Source organism: Mercurialis annua, linkage group LG3 (genome assembly GCF_937616625.2).
Source record: "Mercurialis annua linkage group LG3, ddMerAnnu1.2, whole genome shotgun sequence".
NCBI lineage: Eukaryota > Viridiplantae > Streptophyta > Magnoliopsida > Malpighiales > Euphorbiaceae > Mercurialis > Mercurialis annua.
In genome coordinates, this window is record NC_065572.1 from 53,332,346 (window position 1) to 53,356,965 (window position 24,620).

The following is a 24,620-nucleotide window of genomic DNA, read 5'->3' on the forward strand; positions in this document are numbered from 1 at the left end:
CTGCTTCTGCGTTTTCTTCCCTTCCTATCTTTTTTATTTGTCATTATCCTCCCCGCTTGTCAATTTCTTATAGAAGCTCCTTCGCACTTTTGTTATATTTTAGCAGGTCTTCCTCCTTTGTGGCGAACGTTCCGTCTATTTGTCCCACCACAAATTATGAATCGTAATGGATCTTCAAGTTCCCATTTTTACTTCAACCGCTAGTGCTATCCCTGCTAATAGTGCCTCGAACTCCACTACGTTGTTTGTTGCCATAAAGTTTAAATGGACTCCGTACTCGATCCGCACCTTATGTGGGCCTTTAAGGATGACTCCCGCTCCTGCCCCCTTTTCGTTTTTTGCCCCGTCAATGTGGAGTTCCCATTGCTCTTTGACTTCCGACTCTATCGTAGAGCATTCAGTCAATTCTGCTACAAAGTCGGCTAATGCTTGGGCTTTCTCTATTTGTCTTGATTCATAGCTGATGTCATGTTCTCCCAGCTGTATTAACCATTTGACCATTCTTCCCAAGAATTCTAGCCTCTGAATTGCCTGTCGCAGAGGTTGATCAGTTCGCACGACAATTGGGTGTGCATGGAAGTATGGCCTCATTTTCTTTGCCGTTGTTGTCAATACTAACGCCATCTTTTTGATTTCCGGGTACCTATGCTCCGCATCCTTTAAGATCCAGCTTATATAGTACACTGGTAGGTGTTGGCCTGCCTCCTCTCTTACCAGAACCGTTGCAGTCGCGTCTTTGCATATGAAAATGTACAGATACAAAGTTTCTGCATCTTTGGGTCAGCTCAGCAGCGGTGACTTCATTCGGAACTTTTTTAAGTCGTCGAAGGCTTGATCACATTCTTCTCCCCATTTGAATATCTTTGTTTTCAGCGTGTTGTAGAACTGCAGGCATCTTTTCGCTAATGACGAGATACATCGTCCCAGGGCCGTTCTTCTTCTGTTGAGGATCTGTACTACCCTTTGGTTCTTCGGCGGAGTCATTTCCAAGATAGCCTTGATTTTTTTTGGGTTTGCTTCCACTCCTCTTTGTGACACCATGTATCCTAGGAACTTCCCTCCTTCCAACTCTGAACGTGCACTTTTCCGGGTTCATCTTCATGTTAAATTTGTCGAGTATCTCCATCATCGTTCGTAGGTCTGTGGGGTGATCTTCTTTGCTTTTGCTTTTCATGATCACGTCGTCGACGTACACTTCCATTGTTTTGCCGAGTTGCTCCTTGAACATGTGTTTCATTAGTCGCTGGTATGTTACCCCTGCATTTTTTAGTCCGAACGGCATCATTAGTAGTAGGTTCCTTCGTCTGTGACAAAGCTTGTGTTTGTTTGGTCTCCCTCTTTCATCGGGATTTGATTGTACCCTTGTGCCATGTCTGCCAGATTGTACATCACGTATCCTGCTATAGAGTCGACTAACTGATCGATGTTAGGCAGGGGAAAACAATCCTTCGGGCATGCTATATTCAGGTCCATAAAGTCGATGCACATTGTCACGACCCAGTTTCAAGAATCGTGACCGGCGCTAGGGTATGGGTATGGTTGTATCAAAACCCGTAGCAAGCCTTGCGGATAACAGATAAATATCATAAACAACAATGTACCTGCATAAAACCACATGCTCGGGGGCAACCGAGACTCCAACCTAGTCTAGCAGTACATATAAGCAACATATATTAAAAGCATACTTAATTTCAATTAAAACTCCAATAGCATGGCGATTAATATATAATACCATAAACAATATAATCATGCCAAAGCTGATAAAATAATAGTCGGACCAATCCAACAAACAATAGTCTAAATGTAAACGTAGACTATAACATAAATAAACTGATACTACTACTGCGGTCTAAGAGTTTAAAATAGTTCGACTCTTTTATTCTGAAAATAAAATAAAAACCTCCGAGAATGAAGAAACGGAGATCGACCAATGCTCAAATCATAAACCTGGAAAATTTGGGAAAACAACGGGGTCAGATTTATTGAGTAGAGTTTATATAACCATTTACATTTATTAAGTTAAAAACCTTTAAAATGTTTAATAAAACATTTTCATTATGGATTATCAATGAAACCCTAAACCACAATTCTAAATCCATTGTCGTGTCGGTGAGACGTATCTCAATAACCGATCTCCGACTATCACTTAATAAATAGTGAGCCCAGGAGACGTATCTTCCACCGGTGCCCTCACTAAGGTGAGACGTATCTCAAACCTACCTCAATTCCATAATCATTACCGGTGCGCACGCAGTCCCGATGATGCCCATCGAGTAGCACGTTCCAAATCAAATCCACAATGCCTAAAAACAGTTCAAAAGCTGCGTATACATATATATATATATATATACAAAATATAATAATTGCTTAATAAAGAGGTAAATAGAGATATAAACTCACTGTTTGCTATTCCACGTGAAACTTGACAAGCAATCTAACTCTGGTTTGCCTCTGAAGTACGAATAGTCGACGGGTCTAAATAAAATATTAAAATCATCATTAAAATCAGAGTCTAACTCTAAAGAGTAGTAGACACCACATAGGACTAGCACAACACAATACCAAGTCACATTTAATAATCACTTATATTAAATGCATTTCAAATATAACCCAATTTACAAAGTACAAATCATGATGCATATTTAAAATGATTCGTAAAATAATTTAAATAAATTCGAGTTAAAATCCATATCAATGAGTCAGCCGAGTTATTTAAAACTACCAAGCTTCTTCCCACTTGTTGGGCGACCATAGTCCAACCCAAACTAAAACATTATTAAATTTATAAACCCGAGTTTATAAATTAAAATACTTGATAAACAATTATCTATTTTTAAAATAGAAATCAATAGCTTCAAATCCAAGTAACCCAAGTTACAACTAAAACTTAACCATTTTAAGTTTATAAAAGTTTAGGGGCTAAACTGTACTTTAACCAATTTGATTTTCGAAATCAAATTTAATTGCTTGTCCTTAGTTTATTAAATTATAAATCACTAAAGTCCAAAAGTTTATCTTATAGATAAAATCTAATTTGAATAAGCTCTTATAAATTTTAGGGGCTAAACTGTAAATTGCCAAAATAACATTTAAATCAAAATTAAATATAATTGCCCGTGTAATTATACTAATTTAGATTATAAACTAATTATCGTTTTTAAGTTGTCAAATTAAAATCAAAACGAAGTCCAAACGTTAAAAACAAACAACTATAGTTCAATTGATTTAAACTAACAATTTGGTGCCTAATATGGCCATTTAGCCATCTTCCCCATTTCAAATCAATTCCATGCCGCCAACCCTCTACTGCAAACATTCAAGGATTTAAAGCTAAAACTAAACCTAGGTCTTGTGTTTTCTTTTTTGTTTTAGCATCACAAACAACCTAACTTAGTAGCATTACTCAATTAACATGAAAGAGATCATCAACAAGTTATAGTAACCATCTTAAGCAAGAAACAACTACGGCGGCCCCACAAGGATTCCACAACTAAAATCACAGTACAATAACTCGAAGCAAAACCCACGATCATAAACACAAGGATTTGCTGTGATAAACACGCTAAGTTTCTGATTCTATGTTGGTAGTAACAGACCCAAGAAACGGCAGGAAACCAAAATAAGGTTACGAAGAACCGTACAGCGAAACGAACGGAACAATCGCAAGCTAAGCTAAGTTTAATTCATTAACAAAGAATGAATCATTGTTTAATGATCATCCACAACACATATAACATATCCATGAACAACATAGGAGACGACAGCAACTTAAAAGCAAAACAGAACAACACCACGCGAAATTACGATGAAACGGCGGCGACTATGTCGTATTGAATTACGTACCGTTTTGGCGAAAACAAAGATGAGAATTGAAGAGGCGTGTGTGTACAATCTCAGCGACGAAACGGAATTGATTTCGATCTACAAATGAGCGAGAACGATCCAAATTACGGAGATGCCGTTTATAAGCTTAAACTAAAAATAATGAAACAAGGAAACTCACCAAACTTGAGTCCAATGGAGTTGGAATGAAGAATGATGATTGAGTTTGCAGATTGAATCAGTGAGGAATGGCGGCTGAGTTGGAGTTTAAAGATGGCAGTTTAGGTTTAGGGGAAAGAAACGTGAAGTTGCACGTTTAAATAGAGGGGAAAGAAAAGCTGAGCTGAGGCACGATTGTGCCTTAGCAATTTCTGAAGGGACTCGTACGAGACACTCAGTCTCGTACGAGAAAGCCCTAATTAACAAAGGGTCTCGTACGAGACTCTTGCTCTCGTACGAGACCTCACGTTTTGTTTAAGGGTCTCGTTTGAGACCCTTAAACAAAACAAGAATGTATTATTTATTTATTTTTTAAAAAAAATCAACAAATTTTCCTCTTTTTAAAATTTAAACAACCTATTTAAAACTTCAACCAATCCGACTTTACTCGGACCACAAACGAAACACCGAAACCGAAAATGATCCGGATTTGAACTAAAAACTCATCGGAAATATTAGAAATTTTACGGGGTATTACACACATGCGGTTCTTTCCGTTCGCCTTCTTCACTAGGACCATGTTACTTAACCAATTCAGATATTTGACTTCTTTGATGAACCCTACCCCAAGTAGTTTCTCTACATCTTCTGCTATTATTCTCTACCGTTCTTCCGAGTGTCATCGTTTCTTATGTCGGATCGGTTTCATAGTTGTGTCGACGTTTAACTCATGGCATGCTACCTCCGGGTCCACTCCTTTGATGTCCGAGGCTTTCATGGCGAATGTCCCCTCGAACTCTTTAAGTACTTTTCGGATCTCCGAATTTATCGATTCTTTCATGCCGGTGCCATTTTCACGCTTTTCCAAGCATGGACTTCCCAAGGTTTCGTGTCTCCCACTGGTTCTGCCGTCAATTCCTCACACATAAATTGTAGTATCTCATCTATGTGAAGCAGCTCAGCCATGGGTATGCAGTGGCTGGCTTCTGCTTCCTCTCGACTTCCTTCGGTCATCATTGCTCCTTTCTCGGCAGGAATCATCATCCTCTCGTTCATTGTGTCAATAGTTGCTCCTGGTTCATAGAGGAATGGCCATCCTAATATAAGGTCATGTGGGAGGCTCTTGTTTATGATTTGGAAAAGGGAGGTGATCGTCCTTTCTTGTCCTCCTGCATTGCCAAGATTCACCTGAATGTCCGCTACTCCCATTGTTCGGAGCCTTCCACCTTCCACTCCTTTAATGTCCTCCGATTTCTGCTTGATCCGGATTTGGCTTCCTCCTATCGCCCAATAGGCCTTCTCTGCGATGACATTGGCACTCGCTCCTGGGTCTACCGATACCCTCCGGATCTCGTGCCCTCCTACCCTCGCTTTTATCACGATTGGTTCTTCCGGTTCACCCTAGATGGGCCTAGGTCTATGCTGCATTCGACTACCGGTGAGGTGGTTCTTTTCCGCTTGTATCTTCTCTCCGGATCTTCGTCCACCGTCGTTCTCTTTCTCTTGGCATTTAGGTTCCTTTTAAATATGTCCATCTCATCTTGATTATGAATGATGTCGTGGGTTTGTGTAGCTCTTACTGCTCACCGCTTCTATCGCTAAATTTGTTCTGAGAACAGGTTCCCACAGACGATGCCAAATGATAGAATTGGACTAATAATACATGTGTTGGGTTTGTATGTGTATGTAATGTGTCTAGAAGTCCGCCCTTGTGTGAGTATGGGATTGATCTATTTATAGGCGAGCTTGTGTCTCTTACTTTACTTAGTTGATGTGGGTTTTGTGCTAATCCGGGTGCTTTGTAGGCTCATTCCATCAGTAATGCTTGGAAAGCATTCAACTTCATGAGATTCAATCTCATGAGGTTAAGACGTAATCAATGAATATTGTTAAGGATATCATGTATAAACATATACATGACATAATACGAAAAGGACAAGGAACGTCAAGGAAAGATGACGCCAGACTCCAATAAATTCGGAAGTCATACGACACACGATGGAGATAATAAATGTTATAAGGAACTTCTTAGGCAATATAATTTGGAAATTTGCGACGACATAGCGCATTTCCATAATTAGCCACGAGGCTATGTTTCGGAAAAGTTCGGACCCCAAAACTCGATTATTGGTAATCAAAATCAATGATTGTAAGTGAATGATATTGCATAGATTAAATTTGGATGATTTAATCACAACATTATTAGATTGGATTAGTTGTTTTTCAAGCTAAAAGATGAGCGAAAAACATGAAATTAAGCAAGGAATACAAGTGTGACTAGTAGACAACTTCAAAGACGATTTCGGAAACCGAAAAGATGTCGGATGAAGTTCGACTCTCACAAAAATAGTAGATAGGGTATCGAAATATAAGAATATGAAATAAAATCTGGAAAAAGACTAATTTATATGCTTGGTTCATTGGCTTTAACAACAGCCATGACGACAATTTTACAGTCTTCAAATTCAGCTCAAGAAGGCAACTTTAAGGTTGATTTCCGATACCTTCGAGAAAGAATCTCAACTCAAAGTATAAACAAAAGTTGTAGACCACGTTGCCGACTATAATAATACCGATTTTATTTGGTAAATGAATGCTTCTATACAAGCGGTTTAGATATCCATAGTAGGCTCGAGGAACAGTTTTTGACAAGTTCAAGTTGACTTAAAATGTCAATTAACCATTTGGAATGTTAAAATTTATCAAATCATATTTGATTAATACAAACGAGGATTAAAGAAGAAGGTTAAAGTTGGTATAAGGTAATTAGAAATTAAACTGAGAAGTAAGTATCGGGAATATTACAGTATGAGTAAAATACCACGGCTATGAAGAAAATAACAAAGTGAGTACCAAAATAAAAGAATTAAGAAAATTCGAGGACGAATTTTTATAAGGAGGGGAGACTGTAACACCTTCGAATTTGGGTATTTTAAAATTAAGCGGTGTATCTCATTTTAACTGGTTAAAATGAGATAAATAAGAAATGAGCTAAGTATTTAAGTAAAGGAAGACCCGAGTAGGTCGATATTGAAATTTCAATAAGAAAATTTCAATAATAATATTTCATAAGAGAAATCGAATTGGGTCAAAGAGATAAATTTGAGAAAGTTGCTAAAACTCCACTTTAGCTCAAAATTGGAAAATAACTGTTTTAATTCCCGGAAAATGAAAATTAAATCAATAATTGACGGGATTTAGTATTTATAAAAATAATATCGATAAAATGGTTATCGATAATTATTTAAATGAAATTAGGACGAAAAAGTTGGAAAAAAGTGTAATTTAGCTCAAATTGGAAATTGAGCGTTTTTGGCCAAAATTGTGAAAATAAATTAATAGAAAATGGAATTTAGAAATATGAGAAGAATATTATTTAGGGTTAATTCCTAAAAAAATCACGAACTTTACACGGAATTTCATTTTAATCATGACCTTTAAAAATTGTCATTTAAAGGCACGAACTTTCATTTTATTTCAAATCTATCATTAAAGTAAAATTCGGTGTATTTTATCTAACTAAAAATTCGTAATCCTAAATATTCTAACTGAAAGATAATAAGATTTGATGTTGATTAATAACTTGGGTCTTTCATTAATGGTTTAATGAAGAATTTAGTTAATAAAAATACACTGAATGATGAATTTGAAACAATATAAAAGTTCGTGTCTTTAAATGGCAACTTTTAAAGGTCGTGATTAAAATGAAACTTCGTGCAAAGTTCGTGATTTTTTTAAGAATTAACCCTATTATTTATTTGGAAATAAATAATACGGAATTGATCAGACCTAAAAGATTTAGCATTCGATGGACTAAATTGGGCGAAAGAAACGTTATGAATTGTGAAGTGAGGAGGTGGCAAGTCAAAGGACCAAATGAAGATATTTTCCATAAATATATAAGGATTCTAATTTGAGTTTAAACTCAGATTTTCAATTGAACTCAGCCATCAAAACTCATCATCTTTTCCCGCTTGAGGGTTTGATGTGCAAATCTTTAATCAAGCATAACTTTCTTGTCTTTGGTCCGTTTTTGACGATTCTTATGGCCACGGAACAAGGAGGACGAGCTTTACACATCTACCACTGCAAATCAAGGTAAAAATCATCACCTCCCAGGTCTGATTTTTAACAGTAATTCGGGATTAAAAGTATAAAATGGTGATGATAATTTGAGGTTTAAAATTAATCGTGGATACGCAAGTAATCAGACAGTAGACAAGTAGACTCAGACACAGATACGCAGACACAGATACGCAGACACAGATACCTTATCTGAAGATTAAGCTGTTGTAACTAACTTATTGCCAAAATTCCTATCTTATAGGGATCATCATTATAACTGAATAAGAAGAGTTTAAACAGAAATCTACTACATGAGACCTGAAGCTAAGTCAATATCAAAGTCTATACCTATAAATAGACATGGAAGTTAAGGTAAAAGCCCTAATTCATTCTCTTTAAACTACGTCATTTATCTTTGAACCTTACAAGGTATCTGACTTAGGCATCGGAGTGTGGTCGGACACAACGTCCGACTCATTCTAACCTGTGTTCGTGATCTCAGGTTGACAAGAGAAGATCCTACCATTCGCAGAACCATCAGAGTTTAAACTCGGATTTTCAATTGAACTCAGCCATCAAAACTCATCATCTTTTCCCGTTTGAGGGTTTGATGTGCAAATCTTTAATCAAGCATAACTTTCTTGTCTTTGGTCCGTTTTTGACGATTCTTATGGCCACGGAACAAGGAGGACGAGCTTTACACATCTACCACTGCAAATCAAGGTAAAAATCATCACCTCCCAGGTCTGATTTTTAACAGTAATTCGGGATTAAAAGTATAAAATGGTGATGATAATTTGAGGTTTAAAATTAATGTTTAGGTGTTGTAAATTGATGGTTTGGGGCTGAGTTAGTGTTGTTTAATGTGAGGTGAGGATTTTGATGGGTTGTATTCATGAGAGTTTGGGTTTGTAGGTGGATGGCCGGTGATGGAGACCGCCGGACCTGCTGGACTGAACCTCCAGTAGGTATAATCACCGTACCGCAACACACTGCTGCTACAAAGCAGCAGCTCTGGTGCAACGCATGAGAGCCGTAGCAGCCCTCCCCTTGCCAAATCAGAGGAGGGCAAGGCGAAGAGGGAAAGGGATGAGCCAACCACGGTCTAAACGATATTAAAATCTTGACGCAAACGCTACGCTACGCGCTAGCTGCGGTTTGAACGTAAAATACGTTCGAAAATGGATAAAGAAACTAAGATTTTAAATGAATGAATAATAGAGGTATAGGGCTGTTTTAGGATGATTAAAACTCTAAGGAAATGAGTATTTAGTTAAGCATTTTACGTCTAAAACGTAAACGGTAAATTGACGCAAAATGCGTAGTTTGCGTAAAATGCCATAAAGTCGGGTTTAGAGGTTTAGAGTTAATAATGGCTGATATAACCCTCAAGAATATCTTGGATACAGGTTTTAACGGTGGAATTTAAGTTATACGTTTATTAGATTTAAACGTATCTAGTTATTATTGTGTAATAGGTATCGACGAGCTACAAATATGACGCTTTTGGCTAAGGGGTTCAGCCAAGATAAGGAAACCGTGAAAGATTTTAAATAGCAAGTAGTGAGTATATCTTACTCACTTGTATTATCTATCAAAATTTTTATTTGATATATATTGTACGAATAAAAAGAAATGCATCGCTTGAACTGTTTATGTTGATTGAAATTGTTATATGTATTGATTGAATTGATTGGATTGGCTATATGAAAATTGTTGGATTGAATTGTTTGATTATATGGATTCTATTACTTTGTTTCTTACTTGATAATTGTTTGCAAAGTGAATCCGGGTACGATCCGAAATAGTATGTGATCACAGAGTTTAGTCGGTCTAGATGATAAATAGATCGGAAATAGACTAACTTATGACGCGAAAGACATAGGTTAAACTCGGTAAAGGCATCTCGGGACCTATATCTAGGGAGTGGAACTCGGTAGAGCGAGGCTCTCAGGCCTCACCTTATATGGAATGCGTAAAAGTGTGATACCAGTTAAACTCGGGTGAGTTATCTTGGGATTGTATCACTGGGTACAAGTTAAACTCGGTCGAGTCATCTCAGGACTTTACTTATAAATGGACATGAGAAAGCAGTACTTTCGTTAAATCTAGTGATGAGCTTAGATTAAGAAATGGTCTGGATTAAGATTAAGATCGAATCAAAATGTATGTATACGTGAATTATTTGAATTAAATGTGATTGTATCGACGTGGGTGTATATATATGAAAAATAGTTTTAAACGCGATGTTTATTTTGATAATGTGTTTAAGTAATATATATATATATATATATATATATATATATCTCACTCAGCTTATAGCGACCCCGTTGATTTAAACATTTTCAGGTGCCTAGATCTAGGACTTGACTAGAAGTCCGCTTTTTGCTCGGAAGTCAATTTTGCATGTACAGTCCTGACTTCCTCTTCGCTGCAGTAGTGTTTGTCTGACTTGTCATAGTCTAGTATGGAAATATATTAATATTGTATATAGTTTCCTTCTTGATGTATATATATGGGCCAATATGTTTGTATTTTGTCCACGGGAGTAGATTTTTGTAGTATGACTCCAAACACTAAGTAGTTGTATGCCGGGTTAGTACGTATGAGATACAGAAATGAAAACCTGAGGTAACTTGTAATGTTCCTACTAGTGTATGTATGTGTATATGTTTGATAAATGCTTCAGCGTATAGGGTCAGTACTTAAGTATTACTTGAATGAATTGCGAAAACGTTTTAGTGAATTTTAGGCTTGCTACGGGTTTCAGAACTACCATTCCCATTCTCTAGCGCTGGTCTCAGCTCAAGATTTCTGGTTGTGACAGCTCCACACGATGAATTTTGATGTTGTTGTTGGTGTTTCTACAAGCCTGGTTGTTTTGCTGCATACTGAAGTTTGTTCTTGTAATAGCTTCTTGTTGCTGCTACTTTAGATTAAAAAACTTTAAAGTTAAAATTTAAGGTTTTAATTTATTTTAGAATTGTGGTATGTGAAGCACTAAAGTTTAAATACTCTGAAATATATTATCTGATGTGTTTAACTAAGTTTGTGATCAGGAGGTAATTGAATTTGTAGTTGATTGTCTATTTTAATGCGTGAAATGGTTATAAAATACTTGAAAATTGTTTGAATTAGCATTATACATGTACAAAAAAATTCTGATATATATTAATACATGTCTAGGCAAAAAGATACAGATTTTTATGTTTTGCAGGTATATAAATATTATGATGGAAAGTGATTAATTTGTAAACATACAGGTCTAAGGTAAAATTCGGTTTCCGACCGAACTGAATCAAACCGAATCCGTTCAGTCAAATTCAGTTTTACCATAATTTTGATCAATTCGGTTCGATGACCGAAATTTTGAAAAACCGAACGGTTAGTGATTTCATACAATCTTTTCACTATAGCAGATCCGTAGTAGTGGTAGTAGTAGATGCTTGATGATGTCATGTTAAGGATAGTGGTGTCAGGCCATGTCGAGTCTGTCCTTATATTATTTATATCATGGGTGTTTATGTATGTTTGTACTTTGTAATATGATTGTATCGAGATGCCATGGTAAGCTCGTAAAAACATGATGAAACGTAAAGAATTCTCACATAAAAATGATATAGAAATGAATAGTTGTATGTGATGCTTGTATGAGTGATCATTTAATCTGCGAAATTTTTTTAACAAACTTTTAGAAAAAGAATTATATTTTCAAAAGAAAAATCAATAGATCGTTTGGCTTGCTACGGGTTACGGAGCAACCACTCCCGTTCCCTAGTGCCGATTGCGACTCATGGATTTGGATCGTGACATCGATATTCCCCTAAACATATGCTCTTGGTGACCCATTAGTCAAACACCCTGGTACTCTGACTCGGCGGACCGACAACTTGTCAGATCTAATTGGGTTTCAAATATGAAACATTATTAGACATTGAATCCCTAACTTTACTCGTATCATATAGACTTCTAGTCTTTAAACTATTTCCATCTATAAACGAACCTAATTCCGTTCTTGATATTGAACTTATCGTTCAAATCTTAATACCGTTCTTGGTATAGACTTACTATTCTTTTTATCATTAATCGATTTGATTAATATATAGGTTAATTAAAACGGCATAACATTTTAATAAACCAACTATCTTTATTCATCTATATTCTTTTTAAACTTCTGAATGTTGTAGTTCAAATTTAATAGTTCTTTAGATAAACAGTCGAGTGTACTACTCGAAACGAGGACCAAACATCCAAGTACCAGAGAGTCGGCATCACTGTGCGTCCGCACAGCTGGGAATTTGCGTACGCAAAGCTAGGACTGTGCATTTGCACAGCCACGAGGAACGATCCCTGGGGCTTTTCTGACATACCTCGACCTTGAATTTTGCTCTGAAGAACAAAACGATATCCATTTCAATTCAATTTCGCAATCGAAACATTAAACCCTTATGAAATTTAATTGATTCAATACATTCAAAGTTATAAACTCAATTATAATTCAAATTAATAATAACTGAATTCAGACTAACAATTATTACCTCATATACGTGTGGATTATAGAAGAAATCAGAGTCAGAATCGAGAAATCGGGTTGGAATTGACGGAGGGGACGAAGCCCTAGCTTCGTCCATCTGCTCGCTGCGGAAAAAAAGAAGAAGGATCATTTCCTTCATATAATTCTGTTTATATATCATTTGGCCAATTGGTCACTAGCTCAACTTTGCACTTTAACCCACTTTTTAATTATTCGTCTGCACCTAATTATGAAACAAATTCATAATTTTGCAAAATGTTATCCAAAAATCCTGTAAAATATGAAACAAATAAAAATATAGTATGTATTCGCATGTGACTTATATTTTATTTTTAGTAAATTTTTGAAAATTTATTGGGTCTAGATGAGTCCCACTTAATTCTTAAACTACGTCCAAATTTCATCCAATTTTGACGGTAGCTTCTTAAAATTATTTCGCGAATATTGACATTAAATATTCGCTCGGGACTACTAAATTATTTTATCTTAATTTATACTTTTTGCTTTAATCCCAATTAATTCCACTTATAAAAATTTAAATACCAAATTTAAATATTTCAAATCCTATACTTACGATATATCTTTAGAGACACTTATAAATTAAATTTATTCTTAAATTTAATTTAAATACTCTCAGTTAGAAAAATCTTAACACGTGATGCACAAAACTGCAAGTATATAGTATCGTAATTAAGTAATAAAGAGTAAGTAGAGTGTCGAACCCACGAGAAATGAATCTAGTACCAAAATAGTTAGCTAAAGCATTATTTGAGCAATCAAAGTTGAGACAATTTTGTATTTTAAATTAAACTAATGAAAAAAGAAAATACTAAATACAAGAAATTAACAATGATAACAAACAATCTAAAATATTGCTTTTATAAGGATTATCGTGCCTTACAAATCTAAATCATATCAATCAATTTCAATTGTTACATACAACGTCGGATAGATCAAAAGTTGCTAACTCAATATCCCTATATATTGCTAACCTATTGATTATAACCTGTTATTCCGAATCATCCTTACTATCACGGCTTACAGAACGATAGAAGATAAACGGCAATTTATAACCACATCACTAAGAACAAGTTATCCACACACACGCATGGTGGTCATACCATGTAAATATGTCTTGGTTACCTCTTTCCGATTAAATTGCTTTAGTCCCCTCCTCACAATTCAATCTAACTTCATGCAATTGTTAGCTACTCAATCACAAGCATTAAACTCAATAACGAAAATTGCATATAAAAAAATATGTCATTTTGTTTTCAGTTTTTAAACCTATTATCCATACTACTCACAATATTTCAAATCAACTAATTTAGCTAGACATGGTAAAAGCAAACAAGTAAACAATTAAGAGTTGCATAATTAAAGAGAATGAAGAAGAAATCAAACTTGATTTGGCGTGAAAATAATCCTCTTAAATGAAATTTTGAAATCCAAATAGTGCTTGGATGATTTACAAGCTAAGCTGAATTAAAAGTAAAAATTAAACTAAACTAAACTAAACTAATAAAACAAGAATAGAATATGAATATATTTACATTAATAAATGGATCAATGCCATAAAAAATCATGAACTTTACACGTTTTCTCATTTTAATCACGAAGTTTAAATTTTCTCATTTTCATGCACGAACTACCATTTTTTCCCAAATTCATGCACGGCGCTGAGCTGACACTCATTCATTGGTGTAAAATGAACTCCACCTCAGCGAAGTACACCAATGGAGTCGTGACACCTCAGCACCGTGCATGAATTTGAGAAAAAGTGGTAGTTCGTGCATGAAAATGAGAAAATTTAAAGTACGTGATTAAAATGAAAAAACGTGTAAAGTTGGTGAATTTTTATGACATTAACCCTTAATAAATTGAATGATTCAATAGCCTTGAGCTGAACTTTATTTATAGAGGTCTTGAAACTTGAGTTTTGCCCGAAGTCAATCTCCTTTTAGGATTAAGATTAACTGTTGAATGTGTAGAGAAACACTCGTAATCCAATTTAGAATTTGATATTTGATGTTCTCAATCTTCTAGAAGTAGAAGATTCCACCTATTATGTTGTAAAAGTAGTCCTAGTCGAATTAGGATTGATCCCCGATGAATTTAGCGCATTCTGGATAATTTTTTTGTCGATTTCCACTTTGCAGATGATCCTGCCGAGCAAGGACATCCTGCTACTCTGCAGAAATTGGTTATCTCGGGAAGGGCTGGTTACAGAATCCATTCTTGCCGAGGAAGCCCTTCTTGCCGCTCGGCAGGATTCACTTCCTTGGCACGATTGCGTTTCAGCGCAACTAGACAATTTAGAAAGTCATAACTCTTTGTATTCACATCCAAATGACTTGATTCTTAATCCATTGGAAAGCTTGAGATGTCTAGTTTATTTCATACGAAGAATATAAATTAATCAGAGATCTCTAAGTATTCTAAAATATCCAATTAAGAAAGAAGGGTCAAATATATAAGTAAACTAATGCAACGCGTAGTTTTGTCAATCTTCAAAACTTCATAACCTTAGCTAGACAACTCTTAATGATGTAAATCTTGATGTTTTGGAAAGATTAGGATGTCTACTACAATTCATATGAATAACTCTTTCTCATTTGAGATCTTTAAGAAGAACAAACAACCAGTTCATGAACAAGGATCAATTTGATATAATTTCTTTCTTTCTTGGCAAATTCCTTCGACTCCCGGTTCATGACTTTCTTGCATAAAAACAACACCTATTCAAGCATAATATCCTCAAAATAATATAAAATGCACACATTATACTTAGAATAGGTACTTTACAAATTAAGCGTATCAACACGTGACCTATATTAACACTTAAAAAGTGCGGGGTGTTACAGTAAATTATTGACTTATTCTTTTTAATTAAATGATACAAATCGACAACCCTTTCACTTTTTAGAAAGAATAAGACATCCCTTTAGTTTATTTTTGGTATATATCGACCATCGAACTTTTAAAATTGAACAAAAACTCTCTTCCATCCAAAATCTCAATAAACTAATGACGTGACATATAAGAAAAAAGTTCAAAAGCAGCCCTAATATTTTAAATACTTACATATTTTATATTTATGAATTTGTCTAACCATTTTCATCGTCTTCTTCATTTAAATATATATAATCAAATAAAATTTATAAATTAAAACTCAATTAAACTAATCGAACCTAACTAAACACTTTGAAATCCGACTAAATCAATCGAAACCTGATTAATTAAACACTTCAAAACACAATTAAAAATAATAATTGAATTTCTATTATTTTAATTGAATTTCGATGTCTTTAAAATAATTCAAACATTGAAATCCAATTAAACCAATCAAAATCAAATTTAACACACCGAAATCCGATCGAAATCTATTTTTTATTTTTTAAAACCTCATCCGGAGGAGAAATATTTGGTTCTTCATGAACATACCAGATCTGTTTTTGAAGAACAAACATGCTGGTCTGTTTCTTATGAACGGACCTCGGAGATGTCTCTAGCGGCAGGCAGTGGAGCTGGTCGCCAGAGAAGATGAAATTTGATGTTTAATTAGATTTCGGTTGATTTAATCGGGTTTTGAAGTGTTTAATTAGCTTTCGATTGGTTCAATTGAGTTTTGATTTGTTTTAATAAATTTAATTTTATATATTATTTAATTATTAATATTTAAATAAAAAAGATGGTGAAATGTGCTAAAAATTTATAAGTATAAATTTTTTAAGTTTTTTAAACATTAAGGATGTGTTTGAATTTTTTTTATGTGTTATCTCACCAGTTAACATATATTTTGGACGAGAGAGTTTTATTTCAAAAAAACTAAAATTAAAAGATCGAATTATATCAAAAAAAAATTAAAGAACTGTTTTGTATTTTTTGAGAAACTATGAGAATTTTTTTTGTACTTTTGGCCAAAAATGAGTGACCTTAAAAAGCGGAAGTACATTCTTTAACTGTTTGTAAGAAGCACGGAAACTTCGACGAAGTTGTGTGTCCCATTTCAGAAACGTTTCGGAAACCGAAAACTCTCAGAAACTCTCGGAAACTTATAAGAATACATTTTGGGCCGTTTCTGTAAATAAAAATAATAAAAAAATTGTAAAAAAATATCTAAAAAATTCTCAACAAATAATTTTTTGAACCAATTACTCATGATTTTTATTGTTCACGTTATCTACGATATAACTTATTTTCTTATTTTTGTTGCATTTAATTATATTTGATTTATTTTATTAATTGGCATAAATGTATAAATAAAACGTAATATATTATATCCCTATATTTTTATTATTTACACATTTTTCCACGTTTCGTGTCCTTCATTTTAGAAAAATGCCTGTTTCTGTGTGTCCGTTTCGTGTCATTTCCGTTTTCCGTTTCCATGCTACCTAGATTTGGAGTGTTTTTTTATATATTTCTAATTAGTGTATAAATTTACAGAAATCAAACATGTTTTATCTTGTGGCAAATAGCCCTAACAATCATTGCCAATTATAACTACAGGTACCAAACAGGTAATTCTCCAATTCATAGAATCATAAGTGAAAAGAAAAGAGGTGCAGTCGAAGGGCAAATTGAATTTCTCTTTGTTTGCATTGCCTTAAAACCTGGTTTCACAGGCCAAGCAGAGGAAAAGAAAAAAATGGGCAAGAGCGAGAAGACACAGCTGGGTAGATCGTTGGTGAAGCACCACAACCAAATGATCCAACAATCCAAAGAAAAAGGCCGTTTTTACAACTCCCTTCACAAAAAAATACTCGAATCCATCACCGACACAACCGATATCGAAGCCGTTATCGAGCAAGCGGAGGACGCCGACCGCCTCTTTTCCCTCCGCCACTCCGACCCAAACCAACCCATTAGTCTGTTCGTTTTCTAACTCTTCCCTTAACTTGACTAATAGTTTTTATCTGCTGTAACTTTTCTTAGTTTAATTGGGTTTTTTGAGTGTAGAGACACGAGCTCAAGTGCGAGTGATTTGACACCTGAGGAGAGGAGGGCGCAGCAGAAGAATGAGGAGGCTTTACATGCTGGGAGTCTTCGAGTTCCTCGAAGGTATTCGCTTTCGCCTTTTTGATTATGTTGGTTGGTGTAATTTATTTGGGTCTTGTCCTGTAGGCCTCCTTGGAATGCTGGAATGTCTGTGGAGGAGCTGGATGATAATGAAAAAAAGGCCTTTTTGGTCTGGCGCCGAACCCTTGCAAGGTCTGCTTCATCTCGAGTTAGTATTGTTAGTAGAGGTTTCTGAATGCTTGTTTATGTTTTGATGTCGTACTGTATTTGTTGCAATTGCTTCAGCCTCGAGGAGAACGAGAGTCTTGTTCTTACACCGTTTGAGAAGAACCTGGATATTTGGAGACAGCTTTGGCGGGTCGTTGAACGAAGTGATTTGGTAAATTGATGTTTTTTTAATAGTGTACAACAATTTTTATACATTGCGATTGAATAATAGCCTTTCATAATTTTAGGTGTTTCTTTGTGCATATCATGTCATGGCAGATTGCTAAAGTTCATATTCACTTCATTGTAGGCATATTTGAATTTTTCATGTTGAGTAGTGGTTCAACAAGTAACTGCGAGCATTAGGTTTATCAACTTCTTGGAGAACACATTTCTATCGTAAAAGAGATATCCTTTATTGACTGCCCCCAAAGTTTTCCCAATTAAGAGGCTTAAAATAGGATGTCGAAAATACGATAATTACGGTTGGGTAGTTGTTCAACTATAGTATATATTATCTTTTAATAGAGTGGAAAATTGCATTTCAGAACAAAACAAATTATTTATAAGGCATTCACAACATTTTAACCTAAACATAGTGTTTCTACATCATTGGCTTCATGTCCATTACAAAATTACTCATCACAACACTCTTTTGTGTTTCTTTTTATCATCAGTTTTCCTTTGCTAAACGTTTTTCATTTCTGCTTCGATTTTGCAAACCATTACAGAATCCCTTCAACAAGCCAGGTCTGGCTGGGATTGGAGAGATTGCCTGCCCTGGCTTATCTATGAAAGATGGCCATCTAACTTGCCCTACCTGATGAAGCAAAATCAACTTAAATAGGATAAGAAATTTTTTCTTTGTCTCATTTGCATTCGAAAAGATAATTTGGAAAGTGAACTCAAGAATTACATTATTGACCTAAAAGAGTGGCAAATCCTTATGTCAATTGAAAATTTGTGGAGCAAGATCTAAGTTAGTGGGACTCTTATTATCATATTTTATGCTTAAGATGAAGAGAAAATTAAAAGATGGAAGAATATAGGAGATGGAGGGGTCATAAATTGGCTTGGAAAGGGTGGATGTGAGGGGCCTTATTGTGTGAGATTCTATAAACATCATTAGCTTTAGAGTGCAACTTGTGATTTTGAAATCATTTGATGAGATATGTAACTAATGGTTCTTCTAGAAAAAAAATACTTGGGCTTTATTACTTTAACGACTCCTTTTTGTTAAAAAAAAGTCATTGGTACAGGTGGTTGCATCCTGATAGTGTGCTTGCTTCTTTCCTATTTGTATTTCTCTTAGTACAACATATTAGTTTTATATCATGTAAGTGCATGTTAGTAATACTGTGTTAGTTTCATTCTGTTAAATAAAAAAGTACGCTGCCATTCAAACAAAGGAAGAATTGCACACATGGTTTTAAATAACGGTCATGTTCGTGTATAACTATCTAGACGTGGTAATTTGTTTAGTTTATGTATTAAATATTAATAGTACGTGTGGTCTTCATGCAATACTGCTTTAATACCCTTTTAAATAAGATTAAGAGCTTGTATGAAGTGAAAAAATAGCATATTATGTTAAACTAAATTTTTTATTAGCAATAATAGTATGTGCCAAGGAAAAAAATATTAAATCTGTCATGTACTTCAGTTTTCTTTTTAAAATATTCGTATAAATAAATCAAGTATTTGTCTGGACTTGGTCATTCAAAATCAAAACAAAAAAATCCAGTGTGCTATATCTTTAATGGTATTCTTAATTCACAGACTCTTATATCTGATGCTATTTGTATCTTTTATTGTTTTATCATGTACAGTAAAACTTATTGTTGTTCATGCGTCATTGCTAATCTCTGATGCACTGGCTATATTGCCTAGTTGCACTCTTGGCTAATAGATTATTTTGACACTTTGAATATTCTTTTGTTTATAAAATATGTTCTTGTTGTTTTATATTTCATATGAAATGCATGGCTTTAAGTTATAGGCATATCTCATTATTAAGGCATTTGAACTCTTCACTTCTATAATTCTTGTCTTTTGGTTCATTCTGTTTGTTATGTTCAATTTTATCTTTAACCTGTGCAATGACTTTCAACAATTTTTTCTCCATGTGTTATGTGCAGCTTGTAATGGTTGTTGATGCACGAGACCCCTTATTCTATCGCTGTCCGGACCTTGAGGTAATAAATCATTTAATATGTTTAAAAAAAAGGCTATTTGCTTAGAAAGTTAAAAGCATTTTTTTGTGTGCCAGATTCATTTATATTCGATCAGAGAAAAATCTGATTTATTATGTCAAAAGAAATAATTTTTACTTGATACGTTGGAGGCCCATTTATTGATACCCATAGTTGTTAAAGGAGAAAAGCGTTTCGAGGTGCAAAGGGGTCCTAATTCTTGAGGCGCTAAAAGAAAAAACATGCATACAATAAAGTTTATAGAAATCATTAAATAGATAATAAAATATGCATGAATGTATTCTAAATGTAAAATTGAAAAAATGTATAAACAATGAACTTAAGTAGTTCAAAAGTTTTTCAAACTTAAGAACTAAACAGTACCATAGTCATATTACTAAATCCTAATTTGTTTAAATTTATAGAAAAAATTATATTAAAGTCAACTACTCATCATCCGCAAGGTGAACAAAGTCGTCATCATCGTTTTCTTCTTCTTAATCAAAATCTCCATCTCACTTTCTAAGCTTTTTCTTCGTCATCTTTAATCTTCATTCTTCCTCTTCTGTAAGAGCTAAACGAGTGACCTTTTATGAGAAAATAAAGATGCTTTTGTCTTTTCAATTCTTTTGGATGTGGATTCATTTGTTTTGCCTTCAATTGATTTGATAAAAGATACATCTTCTCCAACTCCACTAGCTCTAGTAAGTGCACTTCATGTCAAGTTATTGTTATCAAATACCAACTCATCTTTATCATCATTTTCTTCATCCATGACATCCATTACACACTTTTTACTATTATCTACATCTTTTAAAGAAATTTAAAATTCGATTAAGACGGTCACAAACTTTATATCGAGGCCACAATGCTCAGTTGTATTTCACAAATACCAAATAATTTAAGCATTTTTGAGCTGGCATGTTTTTTTCTCTTCTATGAATATTTAAAACATATAATCATAATGTTTATACTATGAATTCATAATCTAGCAGGTAATAACCAACAACTAATATTACACTACAAATGAACAAAGAATTAAATTCAATCACTTGCATGTTCTAATATGCTCCACTTAGATTCATAACCTCATGCGCTACAACTGAGAGTAAGTACTTCAATAGAAAATCATTGCAAGTTTGGAGTTGATTCATAAGATTTCTATTATTCAGCAGTCAGAAAATTTAAAATTCAAAACATATAAGTGTTTGCCATTTGAATATGTTAAAGGGGCTTTTTACTTTCCAAACAGATTCTCCTCTGTTTTGATAGTAGGTTTTTGACTTGAAAATAGTTTGAAGTACCCGAAGCTTTTGTCTTTCCATGTGCCTCACAACTAAGTCTATCATGTCTATGCAAACTAGTCTCTTTGAATTTTATAGAGTGAGTTGCTTTTCTTACTCTTTATAATTTAAGACCAACCTTTCAAGAGATTACTTGCATCCTAAATTCTTTTATGTCAATCTTAATATTTCTCAAGTTAATGACTTTATTATATTTAAAAAAAGTCAAAGTAGCAATCTCAAAGGCACCTCTCATTGTGCACCTTGCGTTATGGGTGAGGCACACTCATTTGATAAGTTGCCCACCATTTGCCAGGTGAGACACCAGGGCTAGCGCCTCTTTCCCCAGGCGCGCATTCAACAACTATGTTAATATCTAAGTGATATTGCTTGAAGCTCCATATTCTCTATCTGCATTTTCTATTTTAAAAATGACTGATAGACAACAATTGATTTGTTGAAAATGTTGGTTATGTCAGCATTTATCATCTTTATTCATCCATGCTGCTCAACTTTTTAACAAATAATGGGCTAAATTATGATTAGGAGCAGAACAATTTGGTTTATTCAGTTTGTCTTAATTTTCCCTTCCTTAGACGGTCGTAAAATTTATCATTTTAATAATTTTTTATGTTGATATTATTCTTTTACTTGCAGAGTTGAGAAATTATTGAACTTAATCTATCCACAATGAACATTTGTATGCTTCTCATCGTCTTAACATGCAGATGATTTTGTCTGGCACATGGCTTTAAACCTTATGTCTTTCAATGTAGGTATATGCAAAAGAGGTTGATGAGCATAGAAAGACATTGCTCCTTGTAAATAAAGCTGATCTATTACCTTTCTCAGCCAGGTTCCAAACTCCTGCGTGCTCATATGCTTATGTTATTTGATTCTCAATGTTACAATTTTCTAATACTTTGTTGCTGCTTTGGTTTTTATCACAGACAAAAATGGGCGGAGTATTTTCACCGTCATAATATTTTGCACGCGTTCTGGTCAGCCAAGGCTGCTACTGCAGTCATTGAGGGGAAGATGCTGAAAGAAGCATGGAACGAGCAGGCTGACCCTGAAAAGATGGACGACTCTGATACAAAACTTTTTAGTAGGGATGAGCTTTTGTCTCGATTGCAGTCAGAAGCAGAAGAGATAGTGAAGTTGAGGAGTAGATCTGGGCCAAGTGGCAGACTGGAGTCTCTCGGACAAAATGTTGCTGGGCAGTCAGCTCAGAAACATGTAGTTGTTGGATTTGTTGGGTATCCTAATGTGGGCAAAAGTTCTACTATCAATGCTTTGGTAGGCCAGAAGCGGACTGGAGTCACCTCTACACCAGGGAAGACCAAGCATTTTCAAACGTTAGTAATCTCTGAGGATCTGACCTTATGCGATTGTCCCGGACTAGTATTCCCTTCCTTCTCAAGCTCAAGATACGAGATGATTGCTTCAGGGGTGTTACCAATAGACCGGATGACTCAACACAGGGAGGCTGTGCAAGTTGTGGCTAATCGAGTCCCAAGGCATGCTATTGAGGAAGTTTACAATATTAATCTGCCGAAACCTAAGCCATATGAACCACAAAATAGGCCGCCTTTGGCATCAGAACTTTTAAGGGCTTATTGTGCATCTCGGGGCCATGTGGCATCTAGCGGACTACCTGATGAAAATAGAGCTGCCCGTCAGATTTTGAAGGACTACCTAGATGGCAAGCTGCCACATTATGAGATGCCACCTGGGATGTCTTCTGTGGAATCAAGTGTTGAAATTGGAGGGCTCAGTTTATCCGAGACTAATGAGATAGATTCATCTGACCTTGAAAACCCTACAAGTAGTGAAGCTGAAACAGCACCTGCTCTTGAACATGTACTTGATGATCTAAATTCATTTGACTTGGCCAATGGACTAACTTCCAAAAAGGTTACAGCCACAAAGTCAAATGCATCGCTTAAGCATCACAAGAAGCCTCAGAGGAAAAAGGATCGTACATGGAGGGTCGGAAATGATGGCGGTGATGGAATGCCAGTGGTTAGAGCGTTCCAGAAGACGGTAAATACCACTTCTTCACAAGTTGGCTGATTAGTGATATTCCTCAAGGATTCTCTCATCACCTATATACTGCTGAGAAGAGAAATCCAGAATTGAAATGGCCTGCTACTAGTTTACATTTTAAACTCGAAGCCATAATTACAATATGAACTAGCATCTAGTTTAGCATTTTCGGGCCACGAGATTGAACAGCACGATCTGTTTTGCGTGCCTTATGCGGTTATTTATTGTTGTAGTTCTTTCTATTTTGGGTTGGGGGGATGGGTTTAGGGGAATGAATGAAGTTGAGTTTGATCTATAAAAAAAACTGCTATTTAAAGTTTATAAGTTTGTTCTTTCACTTGAGAAGAGAAAAATGGCGAAAAAAAGGAATTATTAACCATTTTGATGTTTGAACTATTATACGACATTCTAGTGTCTCTGACTTTCGAAACTAAGGCCATTTTCAATCCAAAACTAACTTCTATCACACTACCCCTGGCTCAAAAGAAGATAGAAAAATGCTTTATAATCTGAGAGTTCTAAAAAAAAAATAAGAAAATGCTTTATAATTTATCTATTATAATCCTCCTGTTGTGATAAGATTTTATTCATTTAATTTTTTATTCAAGTGTATCTCAAAAGCAAAATTTAATACATTCATTCTTCATAGATCAATGTCAGCCGGTATAAGTAGATGGATGAATTAAAAATAACTAGATATATAGCATTATTCAAAAAAATATCATCACCACCGCCACTACTCTTGTCTATTTGCTGAGTTGGAGTTATTTTGGCAAAATATATACTTGACCTCTTGCACCAGCATGCAATATTGATTTTAGTAGTGTTTATTCCATTCATTTGTTGTGTCATGTCATATTTACAACAAGTCAATGAGTATTTATGATAGAAAATCTTTTAATTATTACATAATTTTTTTATTATAAATTTTTCCACATAACTAACGCATTATTGGTTTGTTGCACGAATGACATAGCGCAACGGTTGCGTGTAATAATTTTTCTTGATTTCAGATCATGTAGTTTTATTTTTATACGTTATTTTAGATATACTTAAGAAATATATTGATAATGTTGATCCAGATTAAAAGATATTTATAATTTGATTCTCATTATTTAAATTCATATGCATTGCAGTTTTAAATTTCTAACTTTTAGTTTAGTGTGTGAAAATTAATCAGTGGAGTGCAAATCACACCCTATTATTATTTTTACTATTATTATCAATGTATACTATTTTGTTATTTAAACAATTTAAATTTAATGTTTTCTGAATATTAGTCCAAAA

At 34.6% G+C, this 24,620-nt stretch overlaps 1 protein-coding gene across 1 annotated transcript; it reads left to right on the top strand.

The window, feature by feature from the left end:
* The first annotated feature begins 17,163 nt into the window (after positions 1-17,163).
* On the top strand, positions 17,164-23,732 carry LOC126673595 (GTPase LSG1-1-like). The gene is made up of 7 exons (XM_050367800.2): positions 17,164-17,455; positions 17,543-17,644; positions 17,708-17,794; positions 17,888-17,981; positions 19,948-20,004; positions 22,061-22,140; positions 22,235-23,732. The coding sequence occupies exons 1-7, from the start codon at positions 17,232-17,234 to the stop codon at positions 23,358-23,360; spliced, it is 1,770 nt and encodes a 589-aa protein (XP_050223757.1). The 5' UTR covers positions 17,164-17,231; the 3' UTR covers positions 23,361-23,732.
* The last annotated feature ends 888 nt before the right edge of the window (positions 23,733-24,620 follow it).